This window comes from Octopus sinensis, linkage group LG1, assembly GCF_006345805.1.
Source record: "Octopus sinensis linkage group LG1, ASM634580v1, whole genome shotgun sequence".
Lineage (NCBI taxonomy): Eukaryota > Metazoa > Mollusca > Cephalopoda > Octopoda > Octopodidae > Octopus > Octopus sinensis.
This window is the reverse complement of record NC_042997.1, coordinates 59870016-59897951: the sequence shown is the minus strand read 5'-3', so window position 1 is coordinate 59897951 and position 27936 is coordinate 59870016. Positions and strand designations below refer to the sequence as shown.

Genomic DNA, 27936 nt, shown 5'->3' with positions numbered 1-27936 from the left:
CATTAGTCAGTCCTTGGATGTTTCAATGTAATATCGGTTTTTGTATAAGATTTTTCTAGTCCTTCACTCTACCTCTTTTGCGTTTCTAAAAAAAGAACATGGTATGCAGTCCCTTACGAACCTTCCCACAATGCAATGTATTCAGTTCCAAGATTGAGAAAGAGACAAGGAAAGGGGGAAATCGATTACAGTACTTGTATATTATTTCATAAGGATAAAAGTAAAACTGACCTCGGCACGATTTTAGTTCAGAGCGCAGAGAACCGAAGCAAATATTGCAAAGCATTCTATCTGGCACTCAGAAAGTGACACTGATTTACCATCTTCTTTTCTAGAGGATGAGGCAAAATGCTTTATATTTTAAGGAAAGAGAAATCAGATCTGTGGGTGTCATGATTTTCTTTAAAAAGTAGTAACAAAACAATTTCAGTGAATTTACTTTAAAGATTGTAGGTGGAAACTGCTTCGTGATCTCAGATTGTTGAAATGTAACTCGTAGTCTAAGTCATTTCTTTCTTCTGTAATAATCACAGGAATGAACGTTGTGTACATTTATGACTGTTTAAAGTATTACATACACACACACACACACACACACACACACACACACACACATATGGAAGCACTCCGTCGGTTACGACGACGAGGGTTCCGGTTGATCCGAATCAACGGAACAGCCTGCCCGTGAAATTAACGTGTAAGTGGCTGAGCACTCCACAGACACGTGTACCCTTAACGTAGTTCTCGGGGATATTCAGCGTGACACAGAGAGTGACAAGGCCGGCCCTTTGAAATACAGGTACAACAGAAACAGGAAGTAAGAGTGAGAGAAAGTTGTGGTGAAAGAGTACAGCAGCGATCACCACCATCCCCTGCCGGAGCCTCGTGGAGCTTTTCGCTCAATAAACATTCACAACGCCCGGTCTGGGAATCGAAACCGCGATCCTATGACCGCGAGTCCGCTGCCCTAACCACTAGGCCATTGCGCCTCCACACACACACACACACACACACACACACACATATATATATATATATATATATATATATATATATATATATATATATATATATATATATATATATATATATATATATATATATTTAAGAAAATATGTAAAAACGCACAGGAGGTTTGTATAATAAAATGTTTGCTAATATTAAAATCATAAGGGCTCAGATTTCAGTGCAGAGAGAATTTTTGTTAAATCATGGGGACGCCAGTTTTGTTGTTGACAATAATTTTTGCAATCAAATTACCTTCAGAAAAATTAAAGAGCTACATCCCTTTGACTGCAAAAATTATTGTCAACAACAAAAATGGCGTCCCTATGATTTAACACAAATTCTCTCAGCACTGAAATCTGAGCCCTAGGAGGTTTGATAAAAGTAAGAGGCGAAACCGGTACTCCCAGTTTATTATATAATGTTGTAATACAACTCTTTGTTTCATTATGTTCTTAATATTAGCATAAATTTTATCATACAAATCTCCCGTGCGTTTTTACATATTTTTCTTTCTTAAATATCTACAACCACGTGTAAACAAGATATATATAAATATATATATGGATTCAGATAGAATCGGGTACTTGAAAAGATATGCACAAAGTAGGGTTGGATAAACCTGTGCTCACCACTTATGGTTGATAAATATCAAAGATGATATTCTGGCTGTGTACACAGACAATTATTCATCGGCAGTTATTCATTTGGTTATATATATATATGTATATGTATGTATATGTGTGTATATATATATATATATATATATATATACATATATATATATATATATATATATATATATATATATATATATATATATATATATATATATATATATATATATATATATATATATATATAAATTAAAATATAGTTCTTCATTGAGAATAATTTGAACCTCTGTTATGCCGGAATTTTTATTCCCTAAAAAAAATAATATTTATATATATAATCCCAGAGACATCGTTCTTTAGTATACAAAGCAGTAATTCTATCTACCTATAAGTGAATGGTTTCAAACGATGAGTTCTATAATTAAACCCGGTTGCAACGCAAGACTGTTTTACTATGTTACTATACTCATAATAATGTAATCCTCAGGTGGTACAATGGAAATAATAGGATAATTGTAGTTCTAACGATGAGTTGTAATTGAAGCATCGAAGTGGAACGACTGAAATATGCTAAATTTTTCAAGTAATTTATCATTGAGTATTGTCCCTCTAGCACCACTGAGGGCGTTTTGGATTAAATATTGTAACACAATAGCTATAGTGTTCACATACACGTGTAGGTCATTATGCGTCATATGTGTCTATACCATTTGTATAAATGTTATTGCTTGTGGTCTCACCTGTTAAACACGATCATCTGTAAATAGAACACATCATACGCCTGGAATCTCAGTCACTGAGCAAAAGGCCGTATTTTGTTTCGAAGGGTTGAATTTGCCTTTCTTTTTTCTGTGATGAAAAAAATAGCTATAAATAATTTTAAAATATCAATTTAATTATCGACATCCCATGTCATCAGTCTTGTGCCAGTAAGAAATCCAAATCATCCCCAAAAGTCAGTATAATAACTAACAGTGTGTCTTTGAGAGCTCAAAATAAGCTCCAGAAGAAAGACAAATCCGTTGTTCAAGTTGAACTCCAAGATATAATTAACTTCACTGGCACCACAAATGACTTTGAGAAAAATCACTTCCTGCTGAGTGGAGAGCCTTTATTTTTTGTACATATATAATATTTTTATTCAAAATGAAAAAGCTCATGTCCTGAGAATGAAATGTTTTCTAAAGCTTAGAAAAATAGAAATCTGATCTTTCTATTTGGTATAATATTTGTAACGGCGAAAACTTGGAGTTTATTGGGTTTGATGTGTGCGAACATTCTTGTGTAATTCTGGTAATGAGAACCAGCAGCCATTTAAGAAATGTTAGAATGTTAATCAACTGGATTCCAAAATAACAAATTCATGTTGAAACAAGAAAATATTTCGAAAAGAATTCCTTGTTTTTAATGCAAGATTTAAAATAGAACAGCAGAAACATCCCAAATTTACTGAAGAAATAGAGTTAGTAATTTACTAACACCATATCTTAAAAATCAGAAAAAATATCCATTATAGAATTACAGCTGAAGTATGTGCATCAGTTCTGGTATTGATAAAGACTGCATTCTATAATATTTAAAACTAGTCTTCCTAACAGTAACCATTCTCCGTCATTAGGGCTTCTTTTAACCGATGTTCAAAGAGTAATCCAATAACTCATCAATTTCAGTTCACTTCAGTTCTCATATTATGTTACTTCTCTCATGATATCTCATTTATAATTACTGTCTAATAGACATGGTGGTAGGCTCAATTCAGTCATATTTGACAGTTTTTATTCTTCAAGATATACTGGCAGTGGCCCGTATACCTGTATACATTTACCCAATATTTAAACACAACAAAGGCGGCGAGCTGGTAGAATCGTTAGCAGATTGAGCAAAATGCTTAGCGGTATTTTGTCCGTCTTTACGATCTGAGTTAAATTTCTGCGGAGGTCGACTTTGTCTTTCATCCTTTCATGGTGGATAAAATAAGTACCAGTTAAGCACTGGGGTCGATGTCATCCTCTCCTCCCAGAATTGCTGGCCTTGTGTCAAAGTTTTGAAATCAATATTAAACATGATAATTTACCCATTACTCAAACATAAATTGAAACGTTCTTATTCGAAAAAAATGATTGAAACTGTTGTGTAACGGTTCTTCACATTCTTTTTTTTCATTGTTTACCTTAATTAAAAATGGTGGATCAAACAAAACGTGAACAAAATGTAGCATTTAAAAATGACTGGTATAAAAAATAGTGAGATGATAAAACAGTTGAGAAAACATTAAAAGCTATGGTGAAAGCAGAGGCTGATCATTTTTAATTGAAAATATATGTAAAATATTATCAATAAATGTAACAGTCAACCGGTAAACTCTCATTAACCAAAACGTAATACTTTTTTTTAATGATAAAATGAATAATGGGCAAATATATATACCCGGTAGTTGTTGACTGAGGCTTGTTTCTTGCTCGACCAATGTAAGCTCTAAATCAGAATTGGAAAAACTCTGTGAATTATTTTAGCTGACATTTTGTTGTGAAATTATATAATTGGAAAAGATAGATTTATAGAAAGTAGTAATGAGGCTATTCATGGATATCATTTAGCTGGAATTATAAAATGGTCAAATAACTTACAATAATTTTATATCTTACACGATTACTTAACAAATGATCTCAAAATATTGTGTTGGTATTTAAGTTGAAATCTGTAAGGAGATAGATTCTCCAAAGTATTTAACATAATTCTATATAATACTATAAACTCTTATTCGTAAAGATAAGACGGAAAAATATCCGTATGTTCAGCGGAAAGAGCAATTGACTAGTGTTCTACTTTAACATATTTCTACTTCCTCATTTCTAAAAACACACTATAACTTGATTTTTCTGTATCATCGTAATTATACTTGGAATATTGTGATAATATAAAAATATTATTATTATCAGGAACAATTTTAGTTCCAAAAATAGCTTATAGGTATTTGTTATCATTTACAGAACTAGGTAAATGTTAGTAGTTTAACAAATACAGTGATTTGAAGAGAACCATATGTTACATATTTCCTCTTCGTAGGTTGAACTAATGCGAGAACGTGTGTACATTTTCAGTTTAGTATTGTAAATATACGATAATTGAAAAACTCCATGGATATCAGTTACAATTTGTTAAAGTCAGACGTCCTGGAGCATATGAAATGGAAGAAATAACAACCGAGTGTGGAAAGGCGCCATTTTGTGAGACAATGCATAATTTTTCTCAGCTCCTAAGTTAGGAATTTAAATTAATAACATAAAGAAAGAGAGAGAGATCAGCGATAGCAACTAATACGTCTGCCTCTTTGCCGCCCTACTCAGACATACTCATAGAAAACATGCAAACAGACGCACACATACATGCACATATACATGTATGTCTTGGGTTGTCCGGAAAGTTCGTGCCGATTTTTAAAGGAAAGAAAAATGTCAAAAAATATTTGCCATTACATTTTTAATCAACCAAATATGAACCATTTTGTTGTACAATGCGTCTCCATCTTTCTTTTAACTTGAAAATACCCTCTTCCCAGAATTGAGGTGGTTTCATGGCAAATAATTCATCAAGGTATCTTTTTACGTCATTCAAGTAATTGAAATTTTTACCATTAAGACTATTCTACAGAGCCCTGAATTGGTGGAAATCCGAAGGAGCAATATCTGGTGAATATGGAGGGTGGGGTAACACATCACAGCCGAGCTGCAGCAATTTTTGTTTGGTTCCCAAAGCATCAAGTGCCGAAAATGAACTTTCTTATCTTCCAATTTAAAGGGTTACAGAATTAACACAGGTTATAGGAACATAAACCTTCTTCCACGAAAAGATTGCTTAAACTGTGCTCTAAATGGAGGTGTAGTCAAATCCTATTTCATGGACTCAACCATGTTCTAAAATAAGTCGAAAGATAAGCTACTATAAATCGGCACGAACTTTCCGGACAACCCAATATATATATATAATATATATATATATAATATATATATATATATTAATTGTTATCGCCATATTAATATGGCAGTCTTATAGATGTAAGACTAAAAGCTGTCGCTGATTAGCTCCATGAGGCCATCGCCTTAAGATAGCTATTTGACACACAAACTGTGTCCATTATAACCTGCGAACAAGGGAGGTCAGCCGCTTCACACTTTTAGAGAGACTTAGTAATTTTAATATTTCTATTATATATATATATGTGTGTGTGTGTGTGTGTGTGTGTGTGTGTGTGTGTGTGTGTTGTGTGTGTGTGTGTATGTATGTGTGTGAGTGTTTGCGTACGTGTATGTATATATTGTTTATATGCATGTATGTGTGTGCGCATGTGTGTATGTGTGTGTGTGTGTGTGTAGGTTTGTATTTATGTACAGTGATTCTACATATCGTTGACAGTGAGATTTGGCTGGTGTGTGACGAGCGAACAGTTCTCACTGTAGAGACGCAGTACATCGAAATTACGTTATGTGGCAGTTCCGACGCCCGTAGAAGACGATTCTCGTCTACCAACGATGTGTGTGTGTTTGTGTGTGTGTGTGTATGTGTGTGTGTGTGTGTGTGTGTGTGTGTGTGTGTGTGTGTGTGTGTGTGTGTGTGTGTATGCGTGCGTGTCTGTGTGTTTATGCACCATGCGTCCTTAAGAGAAGTCATCTCAAGGTCAATAGCACAGTATTCGACTTTCTTACAAATCACCTACGTTGAGGTGAATATAAAGATTGCTTTTTGGTATTAATACCGCTTCTGTTGCTAATAACTATTTGTAATAACTCTGCTATCTATTTACAACAATAGTGCCTGAAAGTCGCTGTCAATTTTATATAGCGTTGGCAGAGAAATTTGGCTGATATGCACCGAGTGGACGCAGTATGTGGAAACCAAATGATCAGGTAGTTCCGGCGCCCGTAGCAAATAATTCTTGTCTGTTAATGATATGTATATGTATGCTTTTACTCACTATGTGCGCATATGAAAATTCCTCTCCAGGCAAATACCGTAGTATTATTTTTCTACTATGAATTCGTTTGTCTGAAGAGTAAGGGGAGAGCATATGTCGTTACTGGAACCCTTTAAACAAAGAAGACTCAAGATAATTGTGTGAGATAACTGAGGTTTAATGTTCAATTGACTGGGATAGTCAAAGCGTTTAGCATGAGTTACAAGACCCAACATTATGTATCTAAATGAATACATGTCTATAGACCAAATATACTGCATAAACTTTCGTGATTTTATAGATAGCATCTCAGAGAAATATATAAGATTTCTTAAGATATATATATCATTTAATTGCTACCATGGCAGGTTTCTCCATTACTCAGATATTCCCTACGTAATGTTTCCCCAATGTTTTATGATGTCAGGCAGTTTGTAACTGTTGGTGATGTAATCAAGATGATATATTTTCGACTAGTTAGACGTATGTGCAAATAAATAAATAAATATATATATATGCATATACATACACATACACACACACGCGCGCGCATATATTTATATATGTGCGTGTGTGTGTGTGTATATATATATATATATATATATATATATATATATATATATATATACAAGCATACTTCACCCTACGTCGTTAATTAGTTCCAGGAGACACGATGTAGATGGCTGTGTATCGTCAACATCAACAACTGACTCTGGCTGTTTTTATTGTTCGATGCGCATAAAAAACCGGTTGAGAGTTCCTTGAACTGTCTTCTTTTCCTCAAAGATTACATTATAAGGAGCAAAAGCTTCGTGACAATCCCCCATAATCTTGGAAAAGCGTTGAGCATTTGGATCCATATCCTCGAACATAGAAAGACCTTTTTCGATATATGCAAATGCTTGCTGCATTTTCTGAATTGTAAAGTGACGTGGCTCAGATTCGACTACCTCTTCTTCTTTGTTTTGCTGTTCGTGAAGTTCTATCAAATCATTGTTTGTCGGGGGCTGTTTGCCTTTTTCAGATAAATCTGTAAAATCCTCCTCCTCCAACATAACAATCCATGGAGAAAGAAGACTTCCCATTTCTTCAAAGATTTTGCCTCTTTTCTTATTGATGACAGTGTTCTTCATCCTTGATGCTTTAGATTTGATATGTGTTAAAACTTTATCCTTCTAATGTACAATCGTCAATACAATTGTCCGATTCATTCCAAAAGATCGTGCAATTGCTACCACTTTTCCACTTTTTCATGGCGTTTTATCATAGCCAGTTTATCTTCCAGCGTTATAGCCTGACGCTTAGCACTTTCACTATGAATTTTCTTAGGAGCCATGGGGTTGGGGAGGCAAAAAGATAAAGTTACAAATGAATGAGAATGAGAAATTAGCCGATAAACAGACGTAAACAAATCTGAATTCAAAACAATCGCGGGAATCACAAGGGACAACGACGCCTAAACGGTATATATTGGAACTACAACGCAATGTGAGTTCCGAAAGATCAATAAATAAGACAACACAGCTGATTTCATGATTTCTTTCACTACGCTACACTACTTTATGGTGTGTATCTTAACATTTACTGTACCATTTTAATAAGATTTTATATGCTTTTATTCTTATTCATTGAACAGCAACATGATTTTTATGTGCTTTTAACGGTTTCCTAGTGATTTTACGATTTGAATATTTGTGGCGGACATGACTTAACTTGATTTTTATTTTTCCATATATCATTTTTTTAAACCGACATATAATCGAGAACGACTTTATATATATATATATATATATATATATATATATATTATATATATATATATATATATATATATATATATACACAAATACATATACATTTATGAGCCCAAATAGTAAAAAATCCCTCAAAGATAAGGTGTATTTCAGAGGTGAGATGCATCGATTCCAACATGTTAACACCATATAAACTAAGGAAGAATAATAATTAGATGCAAAGATCAAATTATTGACCTACTTTATTCACAACTGTTACAGTTTTGATGAATACAATTAATAATTGCTTCATGTTATACTCTATTATTAAATATGGAACAAAATTCACACATATTCTTATTTCTATGGTTGAAATCTAAACTAAAATACACATGTAAACAATTAGATCAATCCAAAAACTGGAAAAACTTGCAGAATCCTAGAGGCATCATTAATTTCTGTATACAACAGCGCAATGTAAATTTGTGACTCGTTGATATATCACATCCAAGGAAAAACTAAATTTTATGAATATATCAACTTCAAAGACACCTCAGTGTATGAAAGAGTAACATAGGAATAACACATGGTGAAAACAAAATGTAAAATACAGCAATTAAATTTTACTCTTCAACAATCTATTTTTAATTTTATTTCTTTCACAGATGCTCTGGGACAATACCACCTCTTTTGGTTGTAGTATCCGTCAGTGTCCTACCCTTAATCTTGGAAACGGAAAAGTAATTAATGAGCCAACCTTCTTGGTGTGTCTCTATTGGCCAAGGTAAGTTTGTCCCGATTTAACTTTGTTGTTTTGTACCGATGTACTCTTAATTTAATTACTTCAACACAGTCGTTCTTGCTACATTCAAACATGTGTCAAGAGCCAGAGTTTCTATTCTTATTTGTAATCCAATAGAATATATAACAACACCTATCTCTTTATTAAATATTTTATGATAGTTAAATCTATTAAATATTCAAACTTTTAACAACGTAATAGGTTATACGAAATTTGTTTATCTATTCAAGGAGAAAAAAGAAACCCATTTAGGAATGAACACCCGACCAATTACATATTATTATGGTATGTTACCAATCATACCATAATAAATATAAGTTGTTCCTCTATATACTTAATTTGAATATGTGTTATTATCAAGATCTAAAGTAATCAATAAAACATTTTTATCGTGTTGTCTTTATGAAGATTTAGTATGGAAAATACAAATAAGAAAGTAAGGCAGTAAGCATTTGGAAAAGAAAGTAAAATATACTAAATTAAGAGATTATATTAAGGTCTACAATTTCTTCTAGGTATTTGATACATTTTACATTTCAGTCCAAATATTTTTGTATTTAGTGAAATGAGTATTAATGAAAAATATTTTCAATTATGCCACTATAAGTTTTAGTTGTTTGGAAATGAGAGCAGCAATTAAGTGTATTTTTACTGAAATTTAATGTTTCATCTGGAGTCCCCTAAACAGAAATATCTCTATTTCTTCTCTTTAATATAAACAAACCATCTTCCAGCAAAGCGAATAAAGACGGAAAATTAACTTAACCTACCCTTCCTCACTTCAAATTATGCAATTAGTCTCTTGGAAGGAAATTCTTTCAACAATTCAGAACAGGTTGCGGGAACAGAAAATTATACAGCCGCGTGATAAAAAAAAACACTCTTTGTTCATCAGAATATGCACATTTGTAAATTCTTGAAGGCAATATTTCATCTTGTTAGCAAAGAAACAAAATAATTTTATCTTTATTTTGCATAAACTTACTTCCCTATTAATAAGCAAAAAGTAAATAAAGTAAACGAAGTTTTACAGTCCTTTTGCCTGAATCATTCCACTAATTTGAAAGGAAGTAGTACATATACGACATCAGCATGAGATTGTTGTTTTAATAGAAATTAAGAAGATAACTTAAAAGGTTTCAAGCATCCAACATGGGTGGTATCTCTCATGCTTCAGCTTGCATTCCTAGAGATATTTCCTTCCTTATTTAAATTCTCATCTATCTCTATCAACCAGCAGCATCCTTTGTACAGTAGGACTATTCTGTATTGAAGCTATTCAAATAAATCTAATACAAAAAAGTATATTCAAATGATTTTCTACGAGTCTTTGTTTCAAAGTTTAATAGAAATCTAAATATATCATACAAACCCTTGATAAATGTTATTTCTAAGTATGAAGAACAAAAAGCTCAAAAGAATACGATGGTGAAACATCTTTTGTTCATTCGTGCTTTGTGTCCTAATTTTGGATCTTTTTATATTATTTTTTTTTCTTATTTTTGTCCGATAACTTAGTTCAAATGTAAGGATGGAACTTAATGTAAATAATATATGAGAATTTGTTTTAAGAACACAGTATATGTTTGTGTGTACATGTGTGCGTAATGAATATAAATTGGGATTAGAAATCTAACAATCCACAGGTTTTCTTCGCATGTACTTTTCTTTAAATAATCCTAGCTTAAAAACCACAAACATTTCGTTTTCTTTCTCACGTCTCATCTGTCTACTTTTTCTTTTGGTAAACATTTTTTTACCTTTTCATCTCTATTTTCTTTCTGTTTTCGGTTTCATCCTTGTATTATCGAGTATACTAACAATGCAACAGTATTTGAAACATTGCTTGGTTTCTTGCATACATTTATTTGAAGCCTAAACTTTATCGTCACATTGGATTTTCCATGAATCACGTTCTTCAAGTGTAATGTTCTTTAGTATCCTGAAGGATGTTGAAGTGATGCCAAGAATAAATTTTCTTTAGAATAAACGAATATATATATATGTATTCATCTATATCTTCATATTATATATATATATAATATATATATATATTATATATATATATATATATATATATATATACAGAGTTTTGTGAGTATAGGGCTGGTTTTGTGGCGTAATGTTTGAGTGTGACTTATTGGTTTAAAACAACTAGAGGTAATACTGCAAAGAATGTGGACGCTTTCTCCATGGGAGTACTTAAACTTTTAGTGTATCTCTTTCTTTTTGCAAAGCAAATGTTTTTTATATTTTGAGAAATATATCATAAGATTCACGCCTTTTCTCAGCTTGCCCGGGGTTGATCTCTTCACCTAAAATACTCGCCATCTTAAGTTTCCCGAAAATATTACTTGCATACAATAATTTAGCCTTTTTTTTTTTCGAAAATACCTCCTATATTTGCATCTGTTGTTAAAATATTTATTCAGTCTGTCAGCTCTCAGAACCAAGCAGACATTTTGCCTCAAGTTACGGCTTCAAACTTGGTGCTATGAAATCAACTAAATTACTTTCCCAGCGATTCATACTGCGATTCATACTGCAGCTAAATGTCTTAAAACAGCTGCATATTAAAGGCAATATATTTTCGATAGCCTGTTTTAAAACAACAAAGAAGTTTTCCTTTTAGCATATAAAAATTATTTTAAAAGCTGGCCAAGACCGAAATAAATAAAATACATAAAATAAATAGAAAAGGTTCATTTCATCTTTAAATGAAAATACGTTGTACAAAATTATTTTTATATAAAGTCATGAAAACTACTCAGTATATAAAACATTTTATAAACTTCTGAATTAAAAATTGGAATCAAGAGACAAAATTAATTTTAGCAATTATGCTGGAGAGCACTGCGTGTCTAATTAGATATTCTGTATTCAGTTTTATATAGCATCAGCTCCGTTTCAGAAAGTCAGCTGATCCAACACACACATGCACACACACACACACACACACACGTAAATATATATGTATATGTAAAATATAAATGAGTTAAAAGATGTATAAGAGTCTTTTTTTACTCATCTATATTTTACTCACTCTATATTTTACTCACCTATCCAGGAATCTACATTTTGGAAAGTATCTTTATGTAAAGTACATGTTTGAACAAACAAGAGCGGATTTATTCTCTTACCATCTGCATACACTGCATGAATATCAGATGGAAAAAAATTCAATGTAGAGTTTGATACTCACCTAATACTGTCGGAGTGTACAAATAAGTTCGTCCTAACAAGGCGACTCAATTTAAGTGCCTAATTCAACTGAATCTAAATCACATTAGATAGATAGATAGATAGATAGATAGATAGATAGATAGATAGATAGATAGATAGATAGATAGATAGATAGATAAATAGATATTTTTTTATTCTTTTATACTTTTACTTGCTTCAGTCATTTGACTGTGGCCATGCTTGAGCACAGCCTTTAGTCGAGCAAATCGACCCCAGGACTTATTCTATCTGTCTCTTTTGCCGAACCACTAAGTTACAGGGACGTAAACACACCAGCATCGGTTGTCAAGCGGTGTTGGAGGGGAAAAACACAGACATAGAAACGTATACACACATATATATATATGACGGTCTTCCTTCAGCTTCCATCTACCAAATCTACTCACAAGGCCCTGGTCGGCCCGAAGCTATAGTAAAAGACACTTGTCCAAGATGCCACACATTGAGACTGAACCCGGAACCATGTCGTTGGTAAGCAAGCCACTTACCACACAGCCACTCCTGCGTCTATATACATACATGCATGCATACATACATACATACATACATACATACATACATACATACATACATACATACATACATACATACATACATACGAGGCGGGGGCTGAAAACTCCCTAGCTTTGGGTTATAGAAAATCCAGGACGATCAGTTAATTATAATTTTATTCAACATATTCCTCTCTCAGATTCACACATTTATTGCTACGGTCCTTCAGTTTTTCTAAGGCTTGTAAAAGAACTCTGAAGGTTGAGGCTCCAACCAGGCCTTTCGCGATGTCCTTAAAGCTAGGAACTTTTCGGCACCCCCTCGTGTGTGTATGTGTGTGTGTGTACAACAGGTTTCCACGCAGTTTCTATTCACCAAATTCACTCGCAAGGCGTTGGTCAGCCCAGAGCTGCTATAGTGGAACTGAATCTGAAATCACGTGCTTGCAGAGCAAGCTTCTTAACCACACAGCCTTGTCCTTTCAATTTTTCTGTTCCGTTCGTGATAAGAACAATACGTAAATCATGCCGGATTTGTGTGAACTGATGGCATTTTCCATATGATTAGGAACAATTTATTCCCAGTATTACAGATCGAATTTTGTCTAGGAATTACGAAAGTTCTATACTTATGCTGTGTTACCAAAAGTTTAATGTACACCCATCTAGTTTTACTCCCAAAAAGCCTATATATGCGTTTTGAAATAGATAACTAAGTTAAAACTAAAACGTTTAGGTAACTAAAGAATTTTAATTTTCATGGTGCTTGAGCAAGTGTGTGCCTGTGGTGTACAGACACACACACACACACACACACACATATATATATATATATATATATATATATATATATATATATATATATACAGACACATTTATATGTATATATACATATATATATATATATATATAACTTAAAAAATAAGGGCAAAAGAAAAATTCTAATGCCAAATATGCCGAAAAAAAGATAAAATTGTCAATAACCATTATAATTCATGCGTCTTTTTTTTCGGCATATTTGGCATTAAAATTTTTCTTTTGCCCTTATTTTGTAAGTTATTTATAAATTAACCTTTAAAGGTATTTTTTGATGTGCTGGCCATTGATAAACATTTTTTCGAAACAAATTTTATCTTACATTAGTTGTATATATATATATATATATATATATATATATATATATATATATATATATATATATATATATATATATATATATATACATACATACATACATACATACATACATACATACATACATACATACATACATACATACATACATACATACGTACAAACATACATACATACATACATACATACATACATACATACATACAACATACATACATACATACATACACACAAGGTGCGATGAATAAACTGTCTTCTAAATTACACAAAAAGGAAAATAACACTGACATCTCATTTTAACAGATATATTTCCAAAAATTACGTAAAAATATCTTGAAATATTAAAGTGTAAATTTACACAATAAAATCGCCATTGGCTTCAACTCCTGCAACTCTTCTGGGCGGTTTCTTGTTTAAGTTGGTGAATGCTACTATAATCCTTGCCTTCAGTTCATCTTTGATGTTACAAAAAGTTTTGTTGGCCTCTCACTCGACAAAGCCCCACACATAATAATCAAGGAGTTTACTGTTTGGGGAGTTAGGTCGCCAGATGTTAGGGATAATGTGGTCGCAGAAATTGTCTGACAGTCATGACTGGGTACTGCTTGTTTGGCATGGTGCAGAGTCCCGTGGCCCGCCATAGAGTCTTCCAGTGGCCATCTTCTTGACCCAGGGGAGCAATACCTCCTCCAAGAACTTTATGTGAGCCTCCGCGTTTAATCTGAGGTCGTGTAGGAAGATGAACGTAAGTATAACGCCACCATCACTAGTCATCACTTCAAACACCATTATGTTTACCGGATGTTTGATTTTTTTATCACTCTCGGTATATGTCCTCAGATTGCACTGTCCTCAGACTGACACACAAGCATTCTGAGATGTTCATATTGGAGCTTTCGGCGCGAATACCAAGCAGTACAGCATGTCACTTCCAAATCTCTACCAGATTGAATTCCGTCATGGTGCTGTTTTTTTCTCACAGACGGTGCCCAGCTGACCCTACTGTACTGTGTAGTCGACGAAATCAAGAACAAACAATGCACGAAATGAAAAAACTACTTGACAGTTTATTTACTGCACCCTGTATATATATATATATATACATATATATATACATATATATATATATATATATATATATATATATATATATATATATCGCTTCGTTTTGACACGTCTCACATACATTGATTTTATGTTCGGTAGAAAAAAGAAAAGGAAACTGTTTTATCCTGCAAGCCTAAAAGTAATTAGGGTGTCTTGGAGTGGAATTAACAGAATTTATTTCTCAGGAATGTGGTAGAAACAAATGCAAAAATCTTGATATCGGTGACTTGTCATCATTAGTACAGTACATATCTGGGTGCCTGTGTACTCATGTACATATGGGGATAAGGGTACATACCTAAAAACACATGAAAAATATATTTATATCTATCTGTGTGTGTGAGTGTGTGAGTGTGTGTGTGTGTGCGTGTGTGTGCGTGTTGTGTGTGTGTGTGTGTGTGAGTGTGTGCGTGTGTGTGTGTGCGTGTGTGTGTGTATGTGTGTGAGTGTGTGTGTGTCTGTGTGTGTGTCTCTGTGTGTGTGTGTGTTAATTTAATCTAAATTTTCATATTGAAATTGGTTAATTGGGTATTTTATCAAGGAAGAATTTTTGAAAAAAGAGTTACATTTTCACGTGTTGGTTGACTTGCGACAGACCCAGATGTGTGCGTTTTAGAAAGCATATATGTATGTATGTGCGTATGGATGGATGGATGGATGGATGGATGGATGGATGGATGGATGGGTGGATGGATGGATGGATGGATGGATGGATACATAATGGGATTATGTATTTTGTGATACATATACGACCATGCATGTCCGCTAATAAGCATGTGAAAAATGTGGTGATGAGAGAGGATCTGTGGGGGTGATCAGTGTTGTTGAAAATATTCAGCGATGAGCTTATTAAATAAGCCTGACGAGAAAGAAGATTGAGAACAGTATTGTAGTTATCATTATCTTCATAATCAACGACTATAACGACAGAAGCGGGAGCGGGAGCGGGAGCGGGAGCGGAAGCAGGGACAACAGCAGCAACGGCAGTAACATCATCTGCCACAACAACAGCAATACAGAGATAAAATAGCACCGGTAACATACACAGTGAGTAATAAAGAGAAAGATGAACAGATAACCAGACAGCTAACAGGCAGACGAACGTAGGGCGAGAAGCATAAACAGCATAAGGGATTGTGTAAGTAGGGTTGAAAGGTATCTTAACTGCAGAGATGCGGGGAAGACAAAGAAAAATATATGGGGTGAGAGAAATTTCGGTGGAATTAAAAAGACGCCCGAAGCAAATTATAAGCTTGAATACTTGAATACTTGCAAATAAACATAGGAATATACGCACTGCATTCATATGTACATGCATGTATAATTACATGCATTCATACATACATCATATATACATACAAACCATACATACATACATATGTGAGGTATGGTTTACATGGCTTACAGCTTCCTAAGGTTCCCATATTAGGTTTTGTAACTTACCAGCTGATTGTATAAACTGCTTACCAGAAAAGAGAACCATTATGTTTAACATTGATTCCCATGGTAGATTTCTTTTATTTAATCTGTCACCTCCTTAAAAGGCAATATCCCTTGAAAAATGTTAACTGAACAAACGAGTGACGCTTTTAACTATCAACTTTATCAAAATAATTGCTCGACTGTAATAATTAAGCAGATGTGTAAATATAGTGTATATATATATATATATATATATATGCCTTATAATTTAACACGTGTGTACAAATATATTGTGTGTGTGTGTGGTTGTGTGTGTGTGTGCGTGCGTATGTATATACACATACATACATACATACACGTACCTACATATGTGTATATATCTGTATGTATGTGTATTTGTTTATATATCGATATAAATAAATAAATACATATCTTTATAGGTATATAGATAGATAGATAGATAGATATAGATATATGCATATATATGTGTAAATATATGTAAGTATATATATATGTGTGTGTGTGAGTGTGTGTGTATGTGTGTGAGTGCGTATATGTATATGTATATATACATACATGTGTGTGTGCGTGGTGCGTGTATACATATATATATATATATATATATATGTATACACGCAGGAGAAAGATGGCCGATAGTCACATGGGAACCACATGACCATCGGCCATCTTTCTTTCTTCTCCTAACTTGTGTTTCTTTCTTTCTCTCCGTTGTAGCTTGAACAAGGAAGACGTGTTCATGGCTGCCTCCTGTCCAAGCGTGATTTGCGCGTTCGTCACCACAACCTCGTTTAGGCTTAGCAGCCCTTCTTGTTTGTTTTCACTGTTCTGTTTGTGCTACCAATTTTAGCCCTCCACAAAAATCCCAAATTTTATTTAATTTGCTTTGCGGGAGCAACTGTTTTATCGAAAGCATATATTGTTGTTAAATGCTCGAAATACGAGAGTAGAAAAACAGCCAAAAACTGATGAAAGCTCGTTCTTTATGTTGTTTGTCTTGTTTTCCATTTGTGTCTTTCATTGCTCGAAAAAATAGTTCATATTCCATGAATTCGTACTTCATACTTTTTGCTGTACACGTTTCGTGACGTCTTGTGCCCACATATGCATAAATATATATATATAGATATATATATATATATATATATATATATATATATATATATATATATATATATATATATATATATATATATATATATATATATATATATATAGGGTTTAGCAGCGATTTGCCTCACCACACACCGAATTTAGAAATAGCAGTCAAAGAGTTATAGCTATTCTTTCTACTAAAAGGGAGATCTCAGTAAAACCACGGCACTTGAAAGGCAAACACAAGGGGTTGGTGACACAAACTTTCATTCACACTTTGAATTTGGTGATACTGGTAACGGTTTTAGCTCGCTCTGATACTGAGTTGAGATGATGCCTTCTAGTATCTCGAAATTTAATATACAATTATTCATAATTGTAGTGTCCTACGCTGATGAGAAAAGAAGTTGGGTAAGACATAATTATCTAATTCTTATGCTTTCCTAAAACTTGATTTCGAAACGTACGTCCGTAGGTGACTTAAAATTGTATGATAGATTGCTGTCATTTCTTTCTCTCTTGCCTGTCTGTGTTTGCCTTTCAAGTGCCGTGGTTTTACTGAGATCTCCCTTTTAGTAGAAAGAATAGCTATAACTCTTTGACTGCTATTTCTAAATTCGGTGTGTGGTGAGGCAAATCGCTGCTAAACCCTTAATTACTTAGTATTACTTAAACTTTCCTCGAATGAGGCTTTTACATGCCGAAATCTACTTGGTGAAATTAATGATTATTCCAAATTAATTAATTTCACCCTATATTATTACTGATATATATATATATATATATATATATATATATATATATATATATATATATATATATATATATATATATACGTATAGATGTATGTACATATACATATGTATATATATATTATTTTTAATATTTATATTATTGTATATATATATACATACATATCCATGTTTGTATGTATGTATGTATAGGTTTGGTGATGTAAACAGAAAAAGCAGAATTCAAAATATGAGTGTGTATATATTTTTATCAATATTTAGCAGAAACGTTAGACTGACTCGAGAGTGGTTCTGCCCCTGAGTCACTTTGTTTCTTTATATATACATACATACATATATATATATATATATATATATATATATATATATATATTATATATATAATATATATATATATATATATATATATATATATGTGTGTGTATGTGTATGTATATATATATATATATATATATATATATGTATGTATGTATGTATGTATGTATGTATATACAAATATATACATATATATATATATTATAAAGAGAGAGGGGGAGACAGAGAGAGATATAGACAGGCAGACAGACAAACCGAAATAAAAACTTGGATAACGAAACACAACAATGGTCTAACATGTATACAGTTTATACAAATTTACATCCTGCAATAAACTTAGTCTTCATATTTCAAATATGCATACTGACAATCAGGTCATGAATACACTAGTATGTATTAGAGTGCCACAGACTTTTAATTCCATATTTTGCTCTCTTTTCTTAACACTTGCATCTTTATACTCAAATCTGTTAGATCCACTCTTGAAGGCATTGGCCATATATGTATTCCAGCTGAAACTGTATCCTGAACTTAATTTTTACTGGTGGCATACTCGACTCACAACCAGAATCGGTTCAAATATTCATGCACCCTAACATCGAAATCTATACGCGCTTACATCCAGACTTTTAATCATTAATGAAAGATTCAACTAAGACACGGCAATTAGTCCGTTCCATCTAAGCCATCAACTATCCTCTGATAAAACTCTGCGTTTTCATCATACATACGAAGGGGTACAGCTGAAAAGTTCCAAGCTCTGGGTTAAAAGAAAATAGAGGATCAATTAATTATTTTATTCGACATATTCCTCTCACAGATTCACACACTTATTGCAGTGGTCCTTCAGTTTTCCTAAACTCTATAAAAAAATCGGAAGGTTGGGCCTCCAACAAGGCCTTTTGTGATGCCTTTAATCTGCGTATTATATCATATCATACTGTATGTTCCAGTTGCATTTTGGCTTGATATATACCCTGTCTTATTCCAAGGAATTTGTTAATTAATTACTAATCATTAGCGAAATCATTTATTTAAGTAACTATCTACTTGCTTAATTATATATCTAGTTACTTTATACATTTAATTATGTATTTATGCATGTTCATAAGTAATTACTGAATCGTTCTTTTAATTAGTTACATATTTAATCATTTCAATAATTTTACTTCAACACCCAAACATAGTTTCCCTGCCCACAAGTAATTCTCAGACATCATACGTAATCTCAATACTGTTTGTATTACTCAACCATTACACAGCATCTATTCATCTCCTTTAATGTTATTCATCTCATTTTATCTTATCTCTCTTCACATTATTGTAAGTTGTAAACATATTTATATATTTTGTCAGTCAGTTTCACTTATCGGTCCCTGATGGTAATCTCGGAATTTTTTCCTCTTAACCAATGCTTGTAAGATTTTGGCGTGGGGCTGAATCACATCACATCTGACGCATTAATAACCGCAAAGATTCCTTTAACCAATGAGATGTGAGTATTTTTCCGCCATGTCGTTGCGCGTCTGTTGCAATTTTGTTTCATCACAGCAGGCGTGTGACGAAACGTCCTTACACAGAGAAACTCGCGAATAACGGTTTCATGTATTCACCATATAATATTGTGAGCATGAGTATATATAATATGTGTGTGGGTGGGGTACAATATTTTCAGTGTCACTCTTTATTTTCCTATTATTTTCAGTGTGAATATTAACGTGTATACATTTGTATTCATGCTTGTGTGTGCATGTAAATATAACTATTTATCTATCTATCTCTTTATCTATATGTGTGTGTGTGTAAAGTATGTATGTGTGTATATATTTGTGTGTGTGTGTGTGTGTGTGTGTGTTTGTGCGTGTGTGTGTCTGTGTCTGTGTGTGGTGCGATAGTGTTATGGTGAATAGGTGTATGTTTGCATTGTTGCAGTGGGTATTGGTGCGATTGTTCTATTGTTGCTGTGAGTTTGCGCGTGCCTTTGTTTTGTTGTTGTGGATGTTGTTGTAACATGTATTGATGGGCCCTTCTCTTTATGGATGTATGTGGTGTATGTATGATTATATGTATGTGTCTATAGTATATATATATATATATATATATATATATATATATATGCGTGATAGGTCTGTATGTGTTTTTGAGAGGTGCATTTATGAGGGTGTTCAGGAGTGATATGAGTGGAAGATAAGCCACACTTTGTGGGCAAGTCACACTATGGGTATATTTAAGTTGTGGGTATATTTTTGGACGAAAAGAGTGATATTTTCGTGTGTGTGTTTTGTGGTACCTGTCTTCTATGTCAATCACCTGTGGACACTGAGTCGCTTGGGAGCTTTCAGTTATCATCGACAGATATCTTTAACCAAGAGGCATGAGTGTTTCTAAATTAAAATGTCCACCCACCGATGACATCCAGCTTTCAGTTCTTGGAACAAAAATTCTAAATTGATTATAGGGGGGTGAGTCAACAAGTTGTCAATTATCAGCAGTCTGTCATATTTTTCATAATGATTCAAATTTGTGGGCGGACGGACGTGTGTGTAACATTGCCAGAATTGCATTAAAAGCACTAGGATCCCTCAGTGGTACCAGCAAATATTTCAACCAAGCTTAAGTTATAACGACTGTGTGTACTGCTCACATTTTCTGCCGCACACACAAACACCTAAGACCAAATCTTAATGAAGACCATTAGTTGTTTTTCTTTTGAATTTGGTTTTAGTTGTTAGCCCCCGAATGGCAAATTGCCTGCAGATAATTTGCCAATCATTTGAATACATTTTCTTTTTTATTTGAGACTAGGGTTGTCTGATACACAATATTAGAAGGCAGAAAACATTATTGCAGTACTTAAGAGTGTAAGTATATCTATCTTTCTGAATGAATGTGAATGAGAATTCGGTGATGTTCTTAGTGATAAGTGAAATCGTTTTGAAAGGAGTACATTGGCATATGGGAAGTTTCTATGAATCAAAAAAGCAACAGAATGAATGTAAATTAAACAAAAACGTAAAAAACTTTTTTCTGTTTTTAAGATTAAAAAAATAGCTTTAAAAGAACACTGGCTCGCTTGGGTCTCATTCTATCCCGGAGAGATATCAAAATGAAGAAAACTCAAAAAAGGAGGCGAAATTGTTAAAGAAAACACAAAAAGGAATGTGTAAATAAGTTCTTGATGTGAACATTGTGTCAGAGACTGGTACAAGTTTGGATGAAATGATGTGTGATTAATATAGCAGGAAATTGCCAGAACACCCATAGAACAAAGATATAAATGCTATAATCCAAAGTATCAGTATTAAAGATAGCACCGTATGGTATGGGTAAACTTCCAGCTATTCAAATCGGTTGCTTGGTTTTTATTCCCAGTAGAAATCGTTGGATTTCCAACGAATCTTGCTAGCAGAAGATTTGGTGTCTAAAAATAAATGTTTATACAGATATATACATCCAATATTCTATACATGTAATGCTATACATTTAATCTTACTTAAAATGACTAATTGTAAATTGTAATTTTTTGGTAATAGTTTGATCTTGAAAAAGGGAATATATCTTAGACCTCCCAGACCACTCAATATTGAATCAGATTAGTGAAAGCAATACGATTATTGTTCCTCTTGAACAACTGCGTGATGATTACCAGAGAACAAGTATGGGTGGAGGGGAATTACAGTGTGTTGGCATACTGGGGTGAAGGATTTAACATAGTGGTTGAGTTCAGAGCTTGGTGGGGCAGCCACAATATAAACGTCGAGAAGAGGATCGATTCAGTGAGGTCAACATAGGTGGAATTAATACGAGACCACCTGTCTCTGAGCAGGAGCCACTGTAGCTGTGACTGCAGCTAAGAAAGTAGAGCAAAGAGGCCGCACATCCGAGATGACTGGGGATGGTGGTTAGACTATGTTGATGAGCCATCAAAAGCGAATAAAGGTGTCTCAAATATGAAAGTAACTTTAAGAGAAAACTGACTCACTTTGGTTCCGATAAAAAGCTCAAAGGCAGTGGAATAATAAAAGTGCGGAAAACACAGGATGTACATGCTACTCGGTCAAGTCTCCTTACTTAGGATGACTCACTAGACTTAGGATGTTTAGTGCGCTGTATTAACATCTTTTCGTAAGCGAAAACAGAATTCTATTTTAGAATTATGTACAAAAGACAATTTTTAATAATGAAACGATGTTTTAAAAGAAAGACCAAAGAAACACAAATTTTTCTGCCCTATCGGAGATATTTTCTACAACTGGAATTGAAGTCGTAGGAATCAGGAATGGTGAGGGAAAAGAAAATACTGTAAGTTCACGATAATATTGAGTATGCCGACGCCATAAGAATTTTATACGTGATATAATTCTTTTTTTGGAATACTGGATTTCGAAGCACAAAAAGAATCATATTAACAGTGAGTATATTTATGGATCAAAGAGCTAAGCCTTCTCAAATGTTGACATGCAATTTTTGCTTTTAGTAATGAATTATACTGGTTTATTGGTAATTAATTATAGATAAGGTTAAACTTTGTATTTATAGCACTGTGTCTTCGATATGAATATAGGGAACTAACTACATACACAAGCCTTTCTACAGTACTACATCTGTGTCTTGGTGCTATTGAAGATTACAAGTTTGTCTTGTTCTCACTTGAACATCTTTCCGAGATCTTTCCTTGAGCAATCATTGTCTAATATAGGTGCCATCTACATTGTATACAGATGACACCCATCGTAAAGTTTTAGTGAAAGACGAGGTTATTACCTGGATAGGAAAAAAGAACTTAGATTCTCATCGGGGCAGGAAATCTGACTGGTGTAAAGATATTTTGGCAATGTGAAGCATAAATGCTATGTCTTTCTGAGAGTCTATTACAGATTTGTTATTTAATATGAGTGTAGAATATGTCTACACTACTCTTTATCTCTGTGCATATCTTTCATATTCGTGCTATTTACTGTGTGTAAAAAACAAAGAGGAAGGGAAACATGAGTGCGTTTTTTAGTATGTGTGTTAAGGGTTTTGTTAATAAATTCATGTTACAATGTTGTTGTTGTGGATGTCCCAATACAAGTTCAATGCTGCAATTCAAGATGAAGTGATTGAATGATTTCAGTTCAAATTGATGTGAGATTTGTCACTCCTGGGGAGAACTTTGGCTTTCAGGAGCATTTGGAATATGATTCCATGTCGAATATCCTGCTTCACTGGAACCCTTGTGTCGCAGTCGGAATGTACGTCGATTTTATGTATGCAATATTCTACGTATGTCAATGATGATGATAAAAACAACGATGAAGATGATGATAACGACGACGACGACTACGACGACAGCGGCGACGACGACGACGATGATGATGATGATGATGACGATGAGGAATCTACTAGTGATTAGGTTAGATGCACCAACTGCCGAAATAACATTCCATAGCTCTTGTTAAGACGATTAGTGCCGAGATGTTTTTTTTATCTGTGGTTATTACTGAATTTCTTTGGCTTTATTGATGTTGTGGTGGTGGTCGTGGTCGTGGCTGCGGAGGCGGTGGCGGCGGTGGCGGCGGTGGTACTGGTGCTGGTGCTGGTGCTGGTGCTGGGGGTGCTGGAAGTGCTGGGGAAAGTGGTGGCGGAGGCGGTGGTGGTGAAAAAACATATATCTGCTACTGGATTTCTGGGGTTTTTGCAGTGCTACTACTATTGTTTGTTTTACAGTTGTTGGTGTTGTTTTTATGTATTTGTCGCTGTTACAGTTGTTATTGATGATGATGATGATGATGATGATGACGATGATGGCGAAGATGGTGATGATGATGATGATGATAATGATGACGATGATGGCGATGATGGCGATGATGGCGATGATGATGATGATGATGATGGTGATGATGATGATAATGGGGGTGGGGGTGGCCGTGCTGTTCTTTGTGTTGCAATGTTTGCTGGATTTTTTTTCCTTGTTAGTATTTTGCTTGTGCTGCTATTACTACTGTAATTTCTGTTGTTGTTGTTATTATTATTATTATTACTTGTTATTGTTATTGTTGTTGTTGTTGTTGTTGTTACTGTTGCTCTTATTCTTATTCCCATTTGTGGGGGCGTTGCTGTTAGTCTGAATGTTATTATAATTGTAGCTGATGGTGATGGAGGTGGTGGAATTGTCGCTTAAACAATGTCAGACTTTTTTTTTCTAGAGTTATGTTTAGCCCACGACGTTGCTGAATCCGTATTTACCCATAATGCCATTTCTACCTCAACAAAATGTTCATACCATCTGCTTGCTTCAAGTTTCTTTTGATGTTTTTTGTATTTTTTCTTTTCACATTTCTTAAGCATTTCTTATATGTGCTCTCTTGCTTCTGTTTGTGTATGTATGTATGTATGTATGTATGTATGTATGTATGTATGTATGAATGTATGTATGTATGTATGTATGTATGTATGCATGTATGTATGTAAGTATTATGTATGTATGTATGTATGCATGTATGTATCTGTCTATCTATCTAGTGTGTGTGTGTGACTGTCAGCCATTTTCTTAACCAAATTCATTCTGTCTCTTTGTGTTAATACTTCCATTTCAACTTACCCCAACCCCTAAAGTTTTTCAGTCTTACAGGAAATAAAACTGCCCCTAGTCTCGGCGACTATTCCGTTTGATTTCAATTTTAAATACATTTATTAAACACCGCTACACTCTTAAATGCGTGGCTACAGTAATAGAATAAGTATCTTTGTTTTGATTCCCAGATGGAATAATTACTCTAACTCTGCTTCTAAATGTTGCACTATTTTCTGTTTGTACCGCAAGCCATAACTTCAAGTTCTGAGATTTTGTCTACCACTTACGTTCTGATATTTATAAACCCTATGCAATTTGATCTCTCTTTATATACATGCAACTTCACTACCTTCTCATAATATCTTCAAATTATTTATTAATCAGAAGTCTTAAAACACCCCATAAGCATTCGGTTAACTGCAGCCCAAATCGTCTAAATGAAATAAGGTCATATCACTGCCTATACTAAAAAAGCAAAAAACTATAATCGCTGCATCCTACATGCTTTTTTGTTTGGTCAGTTAGTCAGAGAAGAGGGAGCATCTTTCTAGACTAGTGAGATAGCTGCTGTTGCTGTCTAGTTTAAACATATGTTTAAAGGTGGAAGGGAAGGAAATTCCAGAAAGAGGTTCTTATGAGGGAGAAAGATTTTTTATGCATATGTAATGGAAGCAATCGTAAGAATTTTGTGTGCTGAGTGTGCCAGGATAAACAGAGTATAGTGCTTACTAGTTCAGTGGAATAGTGACTATTGTATGCACAACAGTGGAAAAAGGAGAGGAGGGTAATAGCGCATTTGTTAGTTTAGTTATAATGATGAGTTTGGGATTTCTTTCATTTTGGGGGTGGGGGTTGTTGGCAATATGTCGAAGGGCCTTCTTTTGGATTTCCTACTTTTAACCCTGCTATACATACGCTCGTCGAAATACTTACCCCACCCACACGGTAACCAATAATTAATTTATATATGATTTATTACCTACAAGGTACAAGTGCTCTGTTTTAAGTGTGTATACTTACTACAGCTATTAGTAGTATATTAGGATGTATCCGAATATACTGTTTATACAAAACCACACTGTCAAATTGCTCCAGTTTTGTAAAGCCTCTATTCTTCTCCCCTTCACATTAATATATTACAGGCCATATCTTGACTCCCATTTGACCGCATTAGCAGTACATATCTTAGTCATGCCATCAAGATTTCCATGATATCTATAATTTAAATTACCTTGTACTAAATATGTTATCCAGTTATTTGTTCAACAGATGGATGTCCCTCTGGTGCAACTCTCATTCCATATGCTTCCTTCTACACTTAAAGCAGCCTTATTCAAATTGCCTAAGCAGTCACTTCGTAATGGCCCTGACATCGCATTACCTAGAAAAGCTGGGGAAAGCTACTGACAAAATAAAGCATTACGGAGATTTTGTTATTTATTTATGAAGTTAGAATTTAATTAACAAAAAGTAATTGCATTGCAATTAATTTTGGTCGGGTTACATATATATGCTTATGTGAATGTGAATACACATATGTATGTGTGTGTGTTTAACAAAACAAAATTAAAGCAAGAAAATTATATAAAATACAACAAAGCTGAAGAATTTATTGTATTAAGAATATATATATTTTGGTGTTCTACTTGTTTGGCAACTGACTTAATATACGACTGGATGTAAGAAACTGAAACATTTACACTGCATAAGAGCCGTTTTAACCTTTTAAGAACACACAAAAGCTATTTTATATTAACTGTTTACTTGTTTCTCAGTGTCAAAATTTTCGTCGCATTTCGGCTACATGATACAATTCTCTTGCAACTATTAAAAATTATTGACAGATGAGCATTTAAAGGTCTCAGTCTGCGTGTTCTTTATTTTGCAATCTGTTGAATTTTCGGACATACGGTCTTATTTGACATTGTCATATAGATTGCCGTTAGTCTATTTTAACACATTGGCTCCTGTACGTCCTGCCGGTGGGTCGTGATGGTATGTTAGTGAGTCCCGCACGATCCACTAGTGGATCGTTTTTTAAATTTCTTTCCAATAGGCTTTCTGAGAGCTGGCATACTCCGATTGCTTTGATTTGTGCTTTTGCTACACTAAGAGAACAATTTTTTGTAGATATTTTATATTTTTTTTCGTTTTTCTTCTGATTTTGCCATGTAATGAGGTAAAATAAAAGATTGAGTATTGAGAAAATTTTATTTACCATTGAAACAAAAATAGCTAGTTCTTTTTGAAAATAATTGGTAGATTTTCCAATAGAAACAGAAGGGAATAAAAAATATTTTACTTGCCATGGAAACCAAAATAGTTCTTTTTGAAAAGATTTCGGGATGAGATCGTGTGGTGTCGTGTGGTATGTCGTGTGGTATCTAGGATGTGATATGAACTAGGGTACCACACGCCCCTCCGGTGAGACGTGGGTATCTAATACTACCTATGTGATCCTTGCCTTACATATGGCATAGTGTAAAAATATTACGCCGCTCATGTCAAAATTAAGGTAGCGTATTGGGACCCTGGGATAAAACGTAAAATGAGGCTCGGGAGCCAACGTGTTATATTCAATACCTTTATTCCCTCTATTTCATTTTTCTCTCGCTCACTGTCTCTATCTCTTTCTTCTTATTTTCTTTTCCATTTTATCTTTCTACTTCCTTTTTCTTTATTTCTCTGCCTCTGA

At 33.8% G+C, this 27936-nt stretch overlaps 1 protein-coding gene across 2 annotated transcripts in view; it reads left to right on the top strand.

Annotated features, from left to right (window-relative positions):
- The window catches only part of LOC115210809 (GLIPR1-like protein 1), a 163523-nt gene that overhangs the window by 109191 nt on the left and 26396 nt on the right, over nt 1-27936 (top strand). For both annotated transcript variants that reach the window (XM_029779566.2, XM_029779558.2), the window contains exon 3: nt 8972-9090. In XM_029779566.2, the coding sequence (XP_029635426.1) occupies nt 8972-9090 (119 nt within the window). The remainder of the gene's footprint in view (nt 1-8971; nt 9091-27936) is intronic.